Source organism: Mastigoproctus giganteus, chromosome 4 (genome assembly GCF_048544385.1).
Source record: "Mastigoproctus giganteus isolate SK-2022 chromosome 4, ASM4854438v1, whole genome shotgun sequence".
In the NCBI taxonomy this organism is placed as follows: domain Eukaryota; kingdom Metazoa; phylum Arthropoda; class Arachnida; order Uropygi; family Thelyphonidae; genus Mastigoproctus; species Mastigoproctus giganteus.
The window spans coordinates 40,463,395-40,481,009 of NC_143578.1; the positions used below are offsets into that span (position 1 = coordinate 40,463,395).

At 32.8% G+C, this 17,615-nt stretch overlaps 1 protein-coding gene across 1 annotated transcript in view; it reads left to right on the top strand.

Annotated features, from left to right (window-relative positions):
- LOC150086642 (BAI1-associated protein 3-like) overlaps window positions 1–17,615 on the top strand; it is a 478,827-nt gene that overhangs the window by 426,061 nt on the left and 35,151 nt on the right. The window contains exons 25-27 of the mRNA XM_090372214.1: window positions 8,290–8,391; window positions 11,576–11,791; window positions 14,571–14,639. Of these exons, the coding sequence (XP_090228340.1) occupies window positions 8,290–8,391; window positions 11,576–11,791; window positions 14,571–14,639 (387 nt within the window). The remainder of the gene's footprint in view (window positions 1–8,289; window positions 8,392–11,575; window positions 11,792–14,570; window positions 14,640–17,615) is intronic.

Genomic DNA, 17,615 nt, shown 5'->3' on the forward strand with positions numbered 1-17,615 from the left:
CATCAATATCAAGTGGACCAATCTGATTCATCCCCTTCCTTCTAGAGTTTACATAAGTAAAGAACTCTTTGCTGTTTTTCTTTGCATCCCTTGCCAAGGATTTCTCGTAATCTGCCTTCGCCTGCCTAACCTCCTTTGTAACTTGGTTGCATATCAACTTGTATCTATCATAGGCTTCTGTGTCATGTGTTAATTTGTAAGTATCCCATGCATTTTTCTTTTCTGCCATATTCCTCATTAGTTCATCTGACATCCATTTTGGCCTAAACCTTGAACAATATTTCTTAGTTGGTATGTAAAGCCTAGTAGCTTCCAAGATAAGTTCTTTGAATGCTTCCCATTTTGAATTTGCTGTTGGTAACATCATCAGTTGGTCCCACTGTATAGAATTTAAATACTGTCTCAGTCCATCGTAGTCGCCTTTACGGAAGCAATAACCCTTCCCTTTACCCTTAATGGTAGTTACCTTTTTGAGTAAATCCCACTTCAGCACACTGTGATCACTGCCACCTAGTGGTTCATTTATCTGCAGATTCTTAATGCATGAAGAATCACTGCTGATAATCAAATCAAGAGTATTACTCCCTCTAGTTGCCTCCCGAACATGCTGATGTAGAAAACAATCATCCAATAAATCCACAAAAGCCCTGCTAGTCTGTGAGTAACCAGCCCCCAAATTCCAGTCAATATCTGGGAAATTAAAATCTCCCATTATAAGACTCTCTGATTTACTGGCCCACTCTATTTCCCTGTACAGTTCCTTATTATACTCCTCAGAGTCATTAGGTCTATAGCACACTCCTACTCTCAATTTTGATTTCCCAATGCTTATGTCACATCAAACTGACTCAACACTGCACTGTCCAGCGATGTCGACTGGCTTCACTTCCTTGGTTTTTATGTGTTTCTTAACTAATAGCATAACCCCTCCCCCCTTCCTATCCTGTCTATCCTTTCTGTAGACGTTGTACTCCCCAAATTCCAGTTCTGCATCCCTTATATCTGTGTGACACCACGTCTCTGATATCCCATCAATATCTGCCTTTGATGTTTTGAGCAATACCTCAAATTCCTCAAATTTATTTACTAAACTCCTAGCATTGGTGTATACGCAAGTATAGCTGCACCTGTTTCTATTCTTAGCTACCCTAACACAACCCATGTGTTTACTTGTACCGCAATGGCTCCCAGCAGTCTCTGAAATACCATGCATCTTGTTTTTCAGGATTCTGCTCATTCTAATAGAAGCAGTGCAAGAATCTCTTTCACCTCTGCCAGTGGCTACTGTCAATCTGTTGGTCTTTGTCTCCCCCCAAGCTAGCAGTTTTCCGACCCACCTAACACTGCCTGGATAGCATCAGCAAATATTCTTCACCCTTTCTATTTAAGTGTATCCCATCCCTGTAGAAGCAATCTCTCCTGTTAACAAGTACAGTCCAGGCTGAAAAAAATTTTACCCCTTGAGCCTTGCACAATCTTTCCAGGGCCGAATTGATCGACAAGGCTCTCATCATATACTCCCTCCTATCGTGTCTGGGCAGAATTGCAGACACTTTCAAATTCAACCCAAATTCTCGGCTTTTGTTCAACAGTGACCTGTACTTGTTAAATAATTCTGCCGGTCTCCTACTCTTAATATTATTAGTGCCAACGTGTACAACTATATCACCTTTTGTGCCCTTAAATGATGATATTCGCTCTACAACGTCATCAACCTTTGCCCCTGGCAGACATACCCTGGTCCTGTTCCACCTATCTTTTTTATAAAGCATGTTCCCCGTTTCCCTGACAATAGAGTCACCAACAACTACTAGTTCCTTCGGGACCAGCGCATTCTGCCTTGGGGGTTGTCTCTGTGTCACGCGATGCCCAAGTGCAAGCTCTTGCGTTGATGTGGGCAGCTGAGAGCTTGATGGGCCCCTCAATTTAGTTTCTTCGAGGGCATCCACCCTGTCCTTCAAGCTCTCATATAGGCCCACAAGAACGCCGAGTTGTTGCTTGATATCGATACACTCCTTGCATCGCGTACACACAAAGACATCCCCCTTGGCAGTATCATGTCCCGTACCCAATTGCTCTGCAAACATCAAGCAAACAGTGCATTTTATAAGGCTGTGAGTCAGAGGACAACTGCCCCCCTCAGTTCTGCTCTGAGCCACAGCACCTCCATTAGCTTGAGCCTTTTGCTTTGCTGCATTACTTAAAGGAAATTCATAAGTTTATTTACAGATTGTTATTATGATTATAATTTTAATGAAAGCACAATAATATTCTTTGCATGTCATATAATTTATTGTCTTCCAACAATATTGTATAATGTGACTTCACTCTTGTTAAAAGTAACTTTAAAACTTAAAAATGGACTGAATACAAATAATGTTGTCATTTATACTTGAGAAAAATCTCAAGTATAAATGAGAACATGTAGTTTTGGAAACCTTCAATAAATTAATCATAAGTATGGTAAAATAAAAATCAAAGAATGATATATATATATACAGTGGTGTTCAAAGAAAGGTGTTGAATCACCTAGGAATTTCACGTTTCTAACCCTTTTTCACGATGGTATGTTATATTAATGACTTGCATCACAAATAGAAATATGAACAAAAGATATTTATTAATAGTTAAGGCAAAGCTAAGTAATATTTGACAGGTGCTCTCAAAATATTCCCAAATGAGCATTCACACCTTTATACAACAGTTTTGGTAAACAAGACAATTATGGCTGAAATGTTATCAGAAGCCCTCAATTTCTTCAGTTTATTATTTTAAATGGAAAACAAAATGAAAAGTTCACCAGGTGCAAACTAATATTTAGTTGAATCACCTCTGGAGCAGCACAATGTCGAGGCATTGACAAGATCAATTTCTGAAGAAAATCAACTAATAATTCGTGGTTCCAAACACAAATTATGGCTTCCTGAAGTTCACGAAGGGTCTTTGGTTTCTTTCTGGCAACTGCAGATTCCACACAATGCCAACAGTTCTCTATAGGATTCAGGTCCGGGCTGTTTCCTGGCCAGCTAAGAATTATAATGGACCATTCTTCCAACCATTTTTTCACCTGTAGCAAATGTAAACACATTACTGTCGAACCTGTAATGCGAAAATGAAGCTAAAGTAACTACAGAAGTGCCTACTTACACTTTTTGCCCGATGACAAGGAGCAGAGTCATCCTGAAAGATGCAGTTACTTGGCAGGTCAGGTTGAAATGGTTTCTAATGGTTGGCAGCAATTTGCCTTCCAATATAGCCAGGTATCCATTGACATTTACAGAACCTTTTATAAACTGCAGGTGACCTACTCCACGATATAAAATGCACCCCCATATCATTTGGCTGGTAGGGAATTTCACTGTAGACACCATACAGTCTGGATGGTATTCTTCACCACATCTACGATGAATCATTTGTTTCCCATCAGAGCCATGCAGGTTGAATTTCTTCTTATCCAAGAAAATAACTGACTTCCACTGCTTGGGGGTCCATTTGACATGCTCCTTACACCAAATTAATTGGGCCTTTTTCATTTTTTTTGTGAGGAGGGGCTTCTTCTTAGGATGATAGGCTACAAGTCCATTTTTGAAGAGGCATCTTCTGACTGTTGCTGCACTTGCTACCACTCCTGTATATTCTTCCCATTCTCTTTTCAGCTCAGATGAAGAAGCTTTATGGTTTTTAAGGCATAAGCGCTTCAAAATACGGTCCTGTTTTGGCATAGAGACTCGTTTGCATCCGGTTCCTTTATTACTATCAGCAGAATCAGTATTCTTGAGTTTGGAAAGAAATCTACTCACTGTCGACTGATTACAAGACACTCTATAAGCTATATGACGGGAAGAACATCCTTCCTCACATAAAGCAACAATAGCACTCTTTCTTTCTTTGTGGTGTCAACTACACGTAACTCACTGACAAAAGCAAGGAATGGCTGCAACTGTTGCAGAGCATGCTTATATAGCTGAAAATAACAGCTGATGCAATATTATGTCATCACCTACATGTGTTAGTCTTATCTGATGCAATCTGTAAGAAATATTGCCATGTACTTATGTTATTCGGATGAAAATTACAATTTTAGGGGATGATGCACTTTCTTTGAACACCAGTGTATATATATCATCTGAAAACCAAATAATCAAAAGTTTAATATAGAAGGAATAAATGAGGAAAGAAATAGCTTCAATTTGGAGAGTTAAATGGTGAATGATTGCTGCTGGTTGATGCATGCATTTGTATTTTTTTCCAAAATACAAATGCATGTATTTGTAGTTTGGAAGAAAGATAAAATTAAAAATGACAGTTCAGAAGAACAGTGTTGTTAAATATCTGTTGAAAAGGCATGTAGCAGAATAAAACATCTGACTGATAGGGAGTACAGTGAGTTAGTGAAACAGTGATCTTAGTTAATCTGATTTTTCTCTTCTGGACAGAGTTGAAGAACAGAAGTTCTGGAGTGGTGGAAGGGGTGAAGATCTTCCCATATGTAATCCATGATAGTTCAGGTTTGAAATTTGTATACAGTTACAATTGATCTAAAGAGAATAATATAAGGAACAAAAGAGAAAGCATTTTTTTCATTTTTGTGGAATGTGTTAAACATGTGCCAAAAAAAGTTAGTTGTTAAAGATAATTGGCACTGGCCTGCGTAGAAGGAAGTTGATTATAGACACTCCTGCCTAAAAGTTTGGAACCATGTTTCATATTTCTTAATTTTCAAAGTTTTTATTAAAATAGGACCAACTTGTTTACCAATTTTTATTCAGATATTTTCTATTATGGATAAAAATCAAAACACTGAAATAACATTTAAGATATATTTAGTAAGTTAATATTTGAGAATATTCCTCAGAGGTGTAGAAGATTCGTGAATGTTGCAGAATAGTGTAGAAGATTCCTGAACATGCTAGAATGTTGTAGATGATTCTAAAATATTCTAGAAAGTGAGAGTATTGTTTCAATATTATAGATGATATAGATGATTCTAGAGTGGTTTTCAATGATATAAATTGAGTAGTAAGGGTTGTAAGTTATAAAATCGAAACTCCTTCATTCAGAAAGAGTGTTTGGTGTAAGTTTTATATACAGGCAACCCCTATATAATACTGTACTTCTACAATGCGGTTTTGCTCTAACACAATTGATAAATTGCGGCAATCCTTGCACAACACGGTACTTATATAACACGGTTTTGCTCTAACACAGTTAAAGAATTGCAGAAAACCTTGCATAACACTGTATTTTTGAACTTTTGTGTGGGGGGGGAAAACTTGCTATTATGTTCGATGTAATTTTTAAAAATTTTCATTCTTTTTTGTGAATCCCCACTTTTGGCTTGCTAGTTGTTATGCAATATAAATAAATAAACAAATAAAATAAAATAAAAATAAATGTTGAGAAATCCCCATGTTAAGTTCAGTGCTATTGAACTTGTGCTGGTTGAACTTGTGGGAAAAATCTAGATTTCAAAGTTTCATTACTGTTAGATAATGTGCCAGGCCATCCAAATGTTGAAGTAATATTCTTACCACCTAATACAACTTCTTCTTTAATACCTTTAAACCTCATTACATCAGAAAATCGTTATAATGGATTTTGGAAAAAATTGATTCCGAATCTATTGAAGTGATGGGGGCATGGAAACATTTTTCAATTGTGGACTGTATCGGAATCATAGCCTTATCGCTCAAAGTAAAACCTACTGTCAACATTAACCGAGCATTGGAAAAATGTATGGCCAGAGTCAGTTCATTCAGGAAATATGATCGAACCAGCAGAAAATGGAATTAGTGCTTTCGTACAACTTGCTAAGTCGGTAGGAGGTGAAGGTTTTGATAATATAACTACTGAAAACATTCAAGAATTACTGGAAGAAAAAGAGGCTGGCAAAACAGATTTGGTGGAAATGGCTTCGGAGGTAAACCAAATCAGTTCAGAGGATGGATAGAACAGATGAAAATTCTGAAGTTCCAAATTTTACCCTAAGAAGCATATGGGAAGGCATAAACTTAGCTGAGTAATTAGAATCTTATTTTTTGGATGCAGATCCTTCGACTGAAAGGAGCATAGAGTTGAAAAGCGAGCTTCAAAAATGCTTAGCTCCATACCATGAAATTTACAAAGATCTATCAAGCAAAAGCAAACAAACCCAGATTACCGATTTTTTTAAAGAGAGCAGGAGATACACAAATTCTGCAGAAGAAAGTTCAAAAAGTGAAGATATTCTGCAACAGAGAAAATGTTCTCATTTGATTGTGCTTAGCAGTGATCAAGAGGAAGAAAATTAAATGAACGTACATTATCTGACATATATGTATCACCATTTGTAAGGCATTTGTTCAGTTATTACTATTTTTAATAAAAATTAAGTTTCCTATAGTTATAAAAAATGGTGTATTTTTTGTTAGCTTTTGGAACTTAATGCCCTTTTTTTGTACTGGTTCTTAGTCCCGTATAACACAGTTTCGCACTAAATGGATTTTTATAGGAACCTAACTACTGTGTTATATGAGGGTTACCTATATTTCATGATAAACATGTCAAGAAATAAGGAACTGAGTTTAAAAAAAAAAAAAGCATTAGTATAACTCTATATAAAGAAAGTAATTTCACAAGTGGTATTTGGCAAAAGACTAGGTGCTTCATTTAAAGGAGTACAAGCTATCATTCAATGATTCAAGGAGACTGGTAGTTTAAAGAACAAACCATGATTGGGATGACAGGGATAACAACAGAAACATGAGGTAAGACCATAACACTGATTTCTAAATGCAATTGACAACTTAGTGCAACTGAAATATGAGTTGAGTTCAGTAGAAACAGAGAAACTTTCATGTCTATGGCCACTAAAACTTTGTCTTAAACAACCAGGATTTCATGGTCATGTAGTGGTCTGGAAACCCTTATTAAAACTTGAAAATCAAAATAAATGGTTGGCTTGGACAAAGCGCCATCAATTGGATAATTGAAGAATGGAAAATGTGCTGTTGACAGATGAATCCAAATCTGAAATTTTTGGATCCAAGTATAAAATTTATGTGAAATGATCAACTGAAGAAATAATGGTGCCACATTGTTTAGTGCCTACAGTTAAGCATGGTAGTGGTTCCATCATGATCTGTTTTTCTGGATTGGGTGGGTAGCATAGTCAGAATTGAAGGAATTTAAAAAAAAAGAAGACTATAAAAACATTCTTGAAAACAATGCAATATCCTCAGGACTTTGGAAGAAATTTTATATTACAACAAGATAATGGCCCAAAGCACAGTTCCAAGATGTGCAGGGACTTTCTAGTAATTAAACAACACAAGGGGGTATTGCAAATTATGGTGTGGCCACCCCAGTCACCTGACTTAAACCCAATAAAGCTTTTATGGAATCACCTAGTCTGTGAAGTCGACCCATCTTCACAAAATATATGGGAAACCTTGCAGATCTCTTGGAATAATGTTAGCCAAGACACTATTATAAAATTAATCACCAGAATGCCATGTCTGTGTAAGGCAGTGGTAAAATCTTGTGGAGGATTTTTTATGAAAAATCAGTATAGTTGTTAATATTACTCATTATTTAATTTTTTATAATTATTTTTTACTGTAAAGTTTTCAGTGCTTAATAAAAAATATTAAAATATTTTGCAGTGTGCTTTTTCTATATTAAACCTTACATTGTCATAATTTCAAAAAAATCAATGAAAACTATTGTCATACACTGTGATTCCAAATTTTTAGGCAGAAGTGTATGTTTATTACAAGAATCTGAATTATAAAGAAAAGGTACTAGGAATTTGAAAGCAGGAGAAATTCAAAAACTATTCATGATCACACACACCCTTCTCTGCCAAAAAGTTAGAGAAGTCCATGTTACATAGCCTATGCATATTAGTCTCTGCTCCTCATCTTCTACTAATATCAACCTTCACTGTTATTATTAACATTCTGATCTCAACTGGAAAATTAGCTGATCTGTATATCAGCAGGATAAAGTTGGTTATTATCATTATAACTACGCACTACTCCTATTTTAAGTTAAAATATTGAAAAATGTTAGCTTAGAACTTAAGGGCCCAACAGCATTTTCATTAGAGAGAAAAGATACTATATGAGTTACAAAAGTAGATAAAATTTAAACATTTTAGTGAAACTTATTAAACAAACTGGGTTGAAAATCAATGCAATCTGTGCAGATGATAATTATAGATATTTAGAAAGGAACATTAAATTAAATTAAAATTTCAATATTTTATAATTTTTGCAAATTTTTTTTCATAATTTGTATTGATTTCAGAATATCTGTGATGGTGCAGTTTTCTATGCTTCTTTGTGCTATAAATGTCTCATGGATTCTGGCCAGTGTGATGAAGAAGGACAGTTTGTCATTACAGAGAAAGTGAGTGGGTTGATTAATTACCACACTTAATAGCTTTATTTTGTTGGATTATTTTAAAAGCTTTTAGTCTGAAACTCTTTAGTCAGATCAACACCTATTATGAAGTTGGGATTTACTTGATAAGGTATAAGAAATTGGACAGTTCTCTTCATAATTTCTCTATACTTGTTATTGTAAAAATGGGAAGAGATTATGGTGTAACAAGTATTCAAGAAGAATTTTGTTACATTAATTGAATTTTTATGCTTTGTATTTTGATTATTTGTTTACAGAGATTTTGTAATTGTTATTTATGTTATCATATTTTCCATTTTTTTCAGTAAAACCTAGAGAACAGTAAAACCTATAAAAAAGTTTCACTAAAATTTAAAGTGAGTTGTTCACAGGGTTTAAAATGTGAATTTTTTCAGCTATATATTACCCTGTTAATATGATACTAATGTTTTGAATTTTCTTTAAAGAATATTAATTTTTTTTTTTAGCTGGGTAATCCGTGTTACTGGGTTGGCTAAACTAAATGCTGATGGCATCATTAGGCCTGTTTCACACAAACAAACAAACATTGCAATCATATGAATTTTTTTATTGCAGGGTAATAAAACCATACGGCAATTATAAATACATATGACTCTCCAGGTGTTACCATACAGTAAAAAAATATGGTGTTTAGATTTCAGTTGTATACATTTCCCAAAGATGTATGATGAAATTTTCATACAAATGTTAGAAATCACTTAGTATTAGTAGGAGGCTTTTAGACAAATAATTTTCTATATAGAGGTTAATTGATGACTCAAGGTCAATCACTAGGGCTCCTTCTCTTTCTGGTATCAGCATCATAAAAGCCTGACAATCCACTAATTTATGTTTTACATTTTCTACTGTCTAGTGACATGAAACAAATAATGGTATAGTGGTGTCAGACAAATGTTGTTCATTTAAAAGGATCAAGAACTGTTACTATACAGTTTTATTACTTTGCAATAAAAATATTTTTATGGTAGCAATTCTTTTATTTGAAATGGGACCTGCTCTTTCTTGGATGATAATTATAAGTGGATATGAATTTAAATTGAAAAAGGATGGTTGCAAAATAGATTTTCAGTAATTTTCTTTCAGCCAATTGTTGGAATAAATTTCCACACAGTGTTGTGGAAATAAATAATTTGAATAAATTTAAAGGCAGATTGTAAAATTATTAGAAGGGATGGGCAAATAAAGTGGTAATTTTTTTTAATGGCTGGTGCTGTGTAAGTTTGCTTACTTGCATAATTTTGCCACTTCACAGTAAAATAGTGATTATCATTGTGAAAACTGATGAGTTTTGACTACCTAGTTATTATTGTTTAAATTATAAATAATCAAGAATAGCAATTAATTTATAATTCAGTGTCTTAGCCTTTTTAGTTAATGTTCTTTCCAGTATCATTTAACTATTTAGTTGTACAGTATTAATCAAGATACTTATTTAGTGCATTAATTAATGTTGCATTGCATCTATTATGAACAGTACAGTACCATATAGTATAGATTAAGGAAATGATTACTCTGTTTGTTCTATAACACAGTGTGCAAGAGGATGAAGCACAATCCACTTAAGTGTTTTTTCATTATGTGATTGTCTTATAATTTTTGCAATTTCAGTCTGTAATTCTTATTTTAACATATCAACTATATAAATAGGAAATATCTCTTGGAATGAATTTATCTTCTGTATATTTTCTACAATTTGTTTTTTCTTATGTGGTTCCTGTAATTCTGAAAAAGATTCCTCGTAGACTAATAAAACTGGGGACTTGACAGTTACTTAACTACCTAGTACTGTGCTAAGTGATGCACTTCTGAATGATTCAGCCCCAAGGATAGATCATTAGGCACTGACTGCTTTGGTTCCAAATGAGGTAATTTTAGTGGAGAACTCAATTGTTAGAGAAACTGAGAATATTTTCTGTAATAAAGACTGATGGAAGAGAACCATAGTATGTCTGCCTAGTCCAAAAATTAATAATGTTTGAACCAACTGTCAGTTTTTAATTGGACTAAAGAATGCATAGTTATCTATGTGAGGTCACAAAATCTATTTTGGTCCAACTTGCTACTCTTAACTGAACTCATAAGAATATGTGTGCGTTAATAATGTATAATTATTAGTGTAAATGAAGTACAGGGTTTTCATGTGTTCCCTCAAGTATGTATTGTCAGTTACATTTAAACAAAAGTGGACTCTAAGAAAAGGTGACTGAACGAAGGGAATTCGTTTTCGATTTAAATCAGAAGACATTTGTCTTCCTTGAAGATAAATTTTGAACAGTTAGTTCGCAAAGGAATCCGCGGCATTCCTTTGCGAACTAACAGTTACATTTAAAGTTGTGAGCATCTCTGTATGCATATTGTGTGGAACATTACTTCATCACAACATCTTATGTTGCTTTGTATAGAGAATTCATCAAAATATTTCCTAATAAACATCCTCCAAGAAAACAGGCCACTTTCCAAATCAATTAACAAACTTTGAGAATCTAAAACAGTTGCAAACAAGAATAATGAGAGAAAAAGTGATGGTGCTGTAAGATGAAGCACCATTGTCCTTTTTTCTGTCATTCTCCTTCTCATTGTTTCTCTAGAAAAGGCAAAAGACAATGCTGTGTGTCCTTAGAAATCAATATGGCAACTGTCTCAAAAAGGAAATGTCATGAGATCTAAAGATAAACATAAAATTCTACAAGGGACATATCACAAGAAATTCTTTATTGTGTTTCCCATAACCTGATCAAAAGTACAAATACAAGTAAACTAATAAATTAATTTGCATTAGTAGTGAATTGGCTTCTTGAATGGGCTTATCCATCTGCTTTAGAGATTTGTGGGTACGCTACAGTTACTACACATGTTCATTTGTGCATAAACTGTAGCTTATTCACACATGTTTACATTTATAAAAATGTAAAAATTTGCAAAAAAATTATTGTAAAATTGTATGGTGCTTTTGCATTGGCTAAACATAATTTAGCCAAAATTTTACTGTTCAGAAAAATAAATAGCAAAAACAAATATTCAAATCTATGTAATTTAAAGTTCATAATATTTCCTCTCCTGCATTTTGAATTGATTTTAATGAGAGATTAATTTGTTTAGTGCAGATTCATAGTCCATTAATAAATTTTATTAATTTATCTTTTTATAGGTCTGTATTACAATTAATAACATCCAACATGTTTTAGGAGAAATACAGCCTCTGCAGAATAAGCTACATATAAATAAAATTATTTGTGCTATAGAAGAGAAAAATGATAAACACACTGCTGACCATTGCCGAAATACTGTAAGTGAACTCTTAAGAAGTACAGAAGAGGATATGATGTCCAAAATTCAGAGTGCCATAAATGGAATAGTTGAAAAGGTAAGTCAATAATAATTCATTACAAGGATAAAGATAGGATCCAATAGTGGCTAATCCATTGTATAAATGAAAACCAAAATATACCACACTTTTTTGGCCTTCTATGTTTTCATTATTAAAAGAAAGGAGATTGATTTTGTTGCTGTTTTACTTAACATAAACAAAATAAGTTGTACCTACTCTGAAGAACATTCTTGTTTGTTTTTATTCATCACTTCAAAACATAATTGGTATAGAAATGTTCTGCAAAAACACTTGTATTTGCGTTTTTTTTTTTTTTTTTTGTTCAGAATATTTTTTGTCAATAAAATGACCAGATCAAAAACAACCATAATCAATAATAAGAATCACCCAGTAATAGAAAAATGGCCACATTTTGAATACTTATTTTCAGGTTCAGGTACACGTGAAAAAAAAAATCACCATGTTTACAAAAAATTACAATTTTAAAGAGGTGCATGTTATTAAGATGTATGTTTTTTGTCACATAAATAACCATGCTGGGTGGGGTGTATCCCATATTCTGTTAACAAAGAATTTATTTCAGTATGCTTTTTTGGGTTCAAGTGATAATTATATTATAAACTATCATGCATTATTTTTAACCCTTCCTCACCTGTGCTCCTAAATAGAACACAGCTACTGACCTGTTAGATTCTGTTTTTGTTTTCATTATAAACTTTAATTTTTAGTTCTTTTGTTGAATTGGAAACTTTTTTTTATTCATTAGTATTCGTATAATTTATCCCATTCTTCATTGCCTGAAATTTCTCAAACTACACTAATTTTTTCACTTATTCTTCTATTATACCCCCACTTCTGTCAGTTCTCTGATGTTTCATCCTGCAAATAGGCAGACTTTTGGTTTTCAGGATGAAAAATTTCATAATCTATAATTAGTACAAGAATAATAAACATCTATAATCAGTACAATAAGCTTAATTTGAGAGGGAGGACCCATTGCAGGCATTTTCCCCTTATTTATATATCCAATCACCCATTGAATTACCTGTTAGCATCTAAATAAAGTTAACTTACAAAATAGACTGCATACTTACTTGTCTATTATATTCCACCTAAACAATTAACCTCCTGTAATCCATAGTAAATAAGAAGTTTCTCTTTCAATAATTTTAAAGCTATAAGCTTTCTAGACCATTCCCCAAAGGACTAATGGCAGCCTGTGCATTGGCCCAGCTTAAAATATATAAAGCAGCTTTTTACAACCCAGTTTTACTGGTTGTATTGCAACTTTTGTAAGTTTGCAATGCCGATAAAATACTTCATCAGTCCCTGTCATAACCAAATTAATGTGTAGCTAAATGACTTCCTTATGTCCTTTTCTTTTTAGGTGTTAAAATCCCCATTCAAAGTCCTAAACAACTAGCAGCTTCCAGTTTAGACCAATGGTAAATTGACAGAGAAAGAATGTCACCATCCACAATATGTATTATTATATTGAAATTGAGAGACCTATTTTAATAATAATAATAATATTATAGGAAGCATAAGTAATAATCCTGGTGTCAGCTTCAGTGTATTTTTTGATTTCAAGTTAAAATCTTTGGAAATGGAAATTACCTTACAATATAAAGCATTTACTTGTGTCATTAAATTCACCAGAAATTGTTAGTTCTTGAATCTCATTTAAATGTGTATATTCGTTTATTTGTTCACTGAAAAAGTTAAATAGCCCTTTTTTGTTTTTGTTGTTTCTGCTGGTTGAGAAGTTTTGACAGTCTTGTGGGAATTTTTTTTATCTGGATCCCAAATTACAAGGGAATGTCATTAAGTCACAAAGTGATATAAAAAATATTAGTAAGCAGGAACTGACTTGAGCATAACATTTATTTTTCAACATAATCACCAAAAACATTTATATACTTGTCCCATCTTTATCAAATTTTGGAAACCCAATGCTGAAAAAGACATTGGCTGATGTGATAACCAGTGGCATATTTCATGTTCAACTTTTGCATCATCAGAAAAGGAAATGTGAGATAAATCATGGTTCCACTTCTTTTAACTCAAAAGAAAACATACATGAATGCAATGGAAGCAAAGTGATTCATCCCAAGCAAAAAAGTTTAAGGTTTTGCAAGGAAAGGAATGGTGACCATTTTCTGGAACTGTCATGGCATTTTTCTTGTGCATTTTCAAAAGGCTGGAAATACCATGAATGCTGCATCATATTTTACACTTCTGAAAGAATTTAGAGACTCAACTTGCAGAAAATGGTGTGAGCTATTGAGATGTGGAGTGCTTTTCCATGAATATGTAATGCCATACTAGCACATGTAACCCAAAAGACCATGAAAATTGAATGTATCAGTTGGTATGGTTACAGTTGGTATTATCAGGAATAATTAATTGGAAATGAGAATTATTATTTATTTATTAATGTAATTACAAAGATGGCTGCCATTAAGGAGAGAATAAATGAATAAATTGTGTAATAATTAAATAGGAAATAAAGCTCAAAAAAGTCATCCAAGACAGTGTCATTCATGTTGACTTAAAGTTTAATGTCAATCATACCCAATTATAAAGAAATAAATGAATTCTGCCCATACATAAAGTGAATAGAGTAATTGGAAGAAAGAGAAACTCCAATAGTTTATAGCTTTAATCTGTGCTCTATAGTTTAAATCACGTAACATTATCAACCAACTCTTCAGTAAGTAACATAATGTTTTAGAGCTAGATTTATTATTGCTTTAATCTTTTGCATTTTGTAACTTGCATGGCATATATTCTGTTTTATATTTATATACTGCAGATGAGACCAGATATTGAAAAGCACATTTTTCACTTAGCCTGTTCACCTGAGAAGCTGGCAGCTGAAAAGGTATTTTTTTTTTTTTTTTTTTTTCATTTTCTCTATTGTTGAATTATACTGTAGCTTTTGTCTCAAATTTATCTGGTCCACTTGAAACTTATCCCACTGGATTATATGAGAAACTAAAATAAATATTTTTAGTATCTATATATGTGTGTGTGTGTGTGTATATATATATATATATATATATATATATATATTATTTTTCAGCATTATTTTCCTTTTAAACAGTTGCTTACTTGTACAATTCTCAAATCTGGCCTACCATGGCTCCCCATTACCTCTTTCAGGTTTCTAGATGCTGTTCAGAGGGAATTTAGGTTTAATTAATGATCAATCTCTTACAAAGTCTCTCCACTCTCTGTCTCATAGACATTCTTATTCTGCTGTATGCCTTTTCTATAGTTACTTCCATGGGCACTGTCCTTTTGAATTGGCTTCTGTAATTCCACCCCCCTTCCAATGAGTCTGAATGCATGCTGCAGTCAGCATCCTTTTAACGTCCAAATTCAAACTTACAGAACTCCTTTATATGTGTTTACTGAATATTACAATCTGCAGAAATTCAAGTCTAATGTCAACAAGTACTTTCTCTCATTTTCTCAACCTTCAATCCACACACAATATTAAGTATTGTAGGTTCTAATACAATTCATTTTTGGGATTTTCATTAAAAAAAAAAAAAAAAAAAATATATATATATATATATATATATATATATATATATATATATATATATATATATAGTTATTTCTTTTTGTATTATCATTCTATTGTGGTTTATTTCGTCTTTGTTCATTTTCTTAATCACAGGTATTTTCTACACATAGGTATTATAGGTCTTTAAGCTAGCCTAATCTCGGTTATCTTAATTTCCCATGGCCTATACATTCAGGATTTTTCAACTTGTTACGTATTGCTAAAAAATTCATATCAATTATTGATGAAAAACTGTAGCAATACTATTTTAAAACAATATGATATAATATTAAACATATTTATACATTTTTGTATTACATCACATGGACGTCAATCCCCTACTTCATCGGGGGCTTTGAGCGGATTGACGGTCCATTCGATGTAATGCATTTCTTACTTACCCGTTTCTGTTTGCATCTATCACAGCTTTGCTATTTTATCCAATTACTAAATTCTAAGTTTTTATTTTTAATTTATTTTTTTTTTTTTGGTCCCATGTTTATCTTAATTGTTATTAGTTAAATCAGTATTATTTATTATAAATTTATTATGAACCAAATTAATTCCCCATAATTTCTACAGCAACTGTGATAGAATACACAAAGCCCAACGGGTAAGTTTATTTAATATATTGCAATAACATTACTTACTTGATGTGTTTCAATGGAGGTCGTAGATTCGAAGAGTCGAAAAAGGGAAGTTTCCCGCCCTTAACTTGTTTTAAGGATGGCTATTTTTATTGCGCAGTCGCATTGACGTTTCAATGTGTTACTTCCATTAGGTTTCACGTTTCACTTCCATTAGGTTGTGTGCCGATGGTGTATTGGCCGAAGTCCCCGATCTTCAGGCCAATGTCTATTATGGTGGTTTTGTAGTTGGATTTCGATGAATTTACTTAGTTGTGTATTTACATAATTTTTACATTTATTTTTATTTTTACATTTATTTTATGCCTTCCCTCGGACAGTGCCGGTACCCGCTTTTCCAAGGCGTAACAGCACTTGATTGTCCAGAGGCAAAGCTATATACATATATACAGCCTCTTACAATGGGTGTTATCTATAATACCTATGTGTAGAAAATACCTGTGATTAAGAAAATGAACAAAGACGAAATAAACCACAATAGAATGATAATACAAAAAGAAATAACAATATGTACTCTGTTCGTACCCATGCATTGCTAAAACAGCTACTGGGACAACAGAAAAAGCTAGAGATAGAAATAAATTAAGTAAAACTACTATAAAAGCATATTAAAAATAAAATACAACATGAATTAACATATTACAAAAGAATAATATATATATATATATATATATATATAATAGGTGATATATAGAGGCAATATGGAAAAAAAGGCAGAAAAAGAATGAAGAAACAAACAAATAAATGAAGACAGAAGTAGAAATGGAAGGAGAGTGGAAGGAATATGTATCTAAAATTTTATAAAATATTAAATATAAGGCAAGTACAGCCAAAGTTATAGGCCAATAAAGAACAAATTTAGATTGGTGCCACCTGACTGTGCCAAGGCCAAAAAAGTGTGAATTATCACTAATGTGATACAATAAACCAACCACAAAAGAAAAATAGAAATAAGGCAAACAAAGCAAGGAACAAATAATAGACGATCGTTGTATCCAATCTCGTCAGAGGGGACCCTGGATGCAACAGCCATGAACGTTATTGTATTTCGAACATAATGCAAATTACTGCAATGGACAACAACAGACATTCATTGCAAGAACAGAAATGCTTAAGTGCTCCACTAAAAACCAGACTACTGTCAAAGAGAAAGAAATAAAGTACATAACAGAAAATAAATGACAGGATAACTGAAAATAATTGGCATGTAACTTTGGCTGTATTTGCCTTATACTTAATATTTTCTAAAATTTTTAGATACTTATTTCTTCCACTCTTCTTCCATTTCTACTTCTAGCTTGTTTGTTTAATTTTTATTTGCTCTTTTTCTGCACTTTTTCAATATTGTCTCTATATTACCTATTATATTATACATTATGCAATGTGTTGTTTGGATATTGCGTATGCAGTCACTTACATTCACGGTCATCACTTTCTTTATTTTTATTCTTCTTTGTATTATTTTTAGTTATATATATAGCTTGCTGTCCCTTTGTAAGAAAAGGTGCATTATGTCTACATTTTTCATCTGATTGAAATAAGATACCCTTTAGGTGAATGGGATAACCTTTGAAAGTAAACTTAACTTCAGAATGCCAAAAATTTTAATAAGAGCTGACTAATTAATAAAATTTTTAAA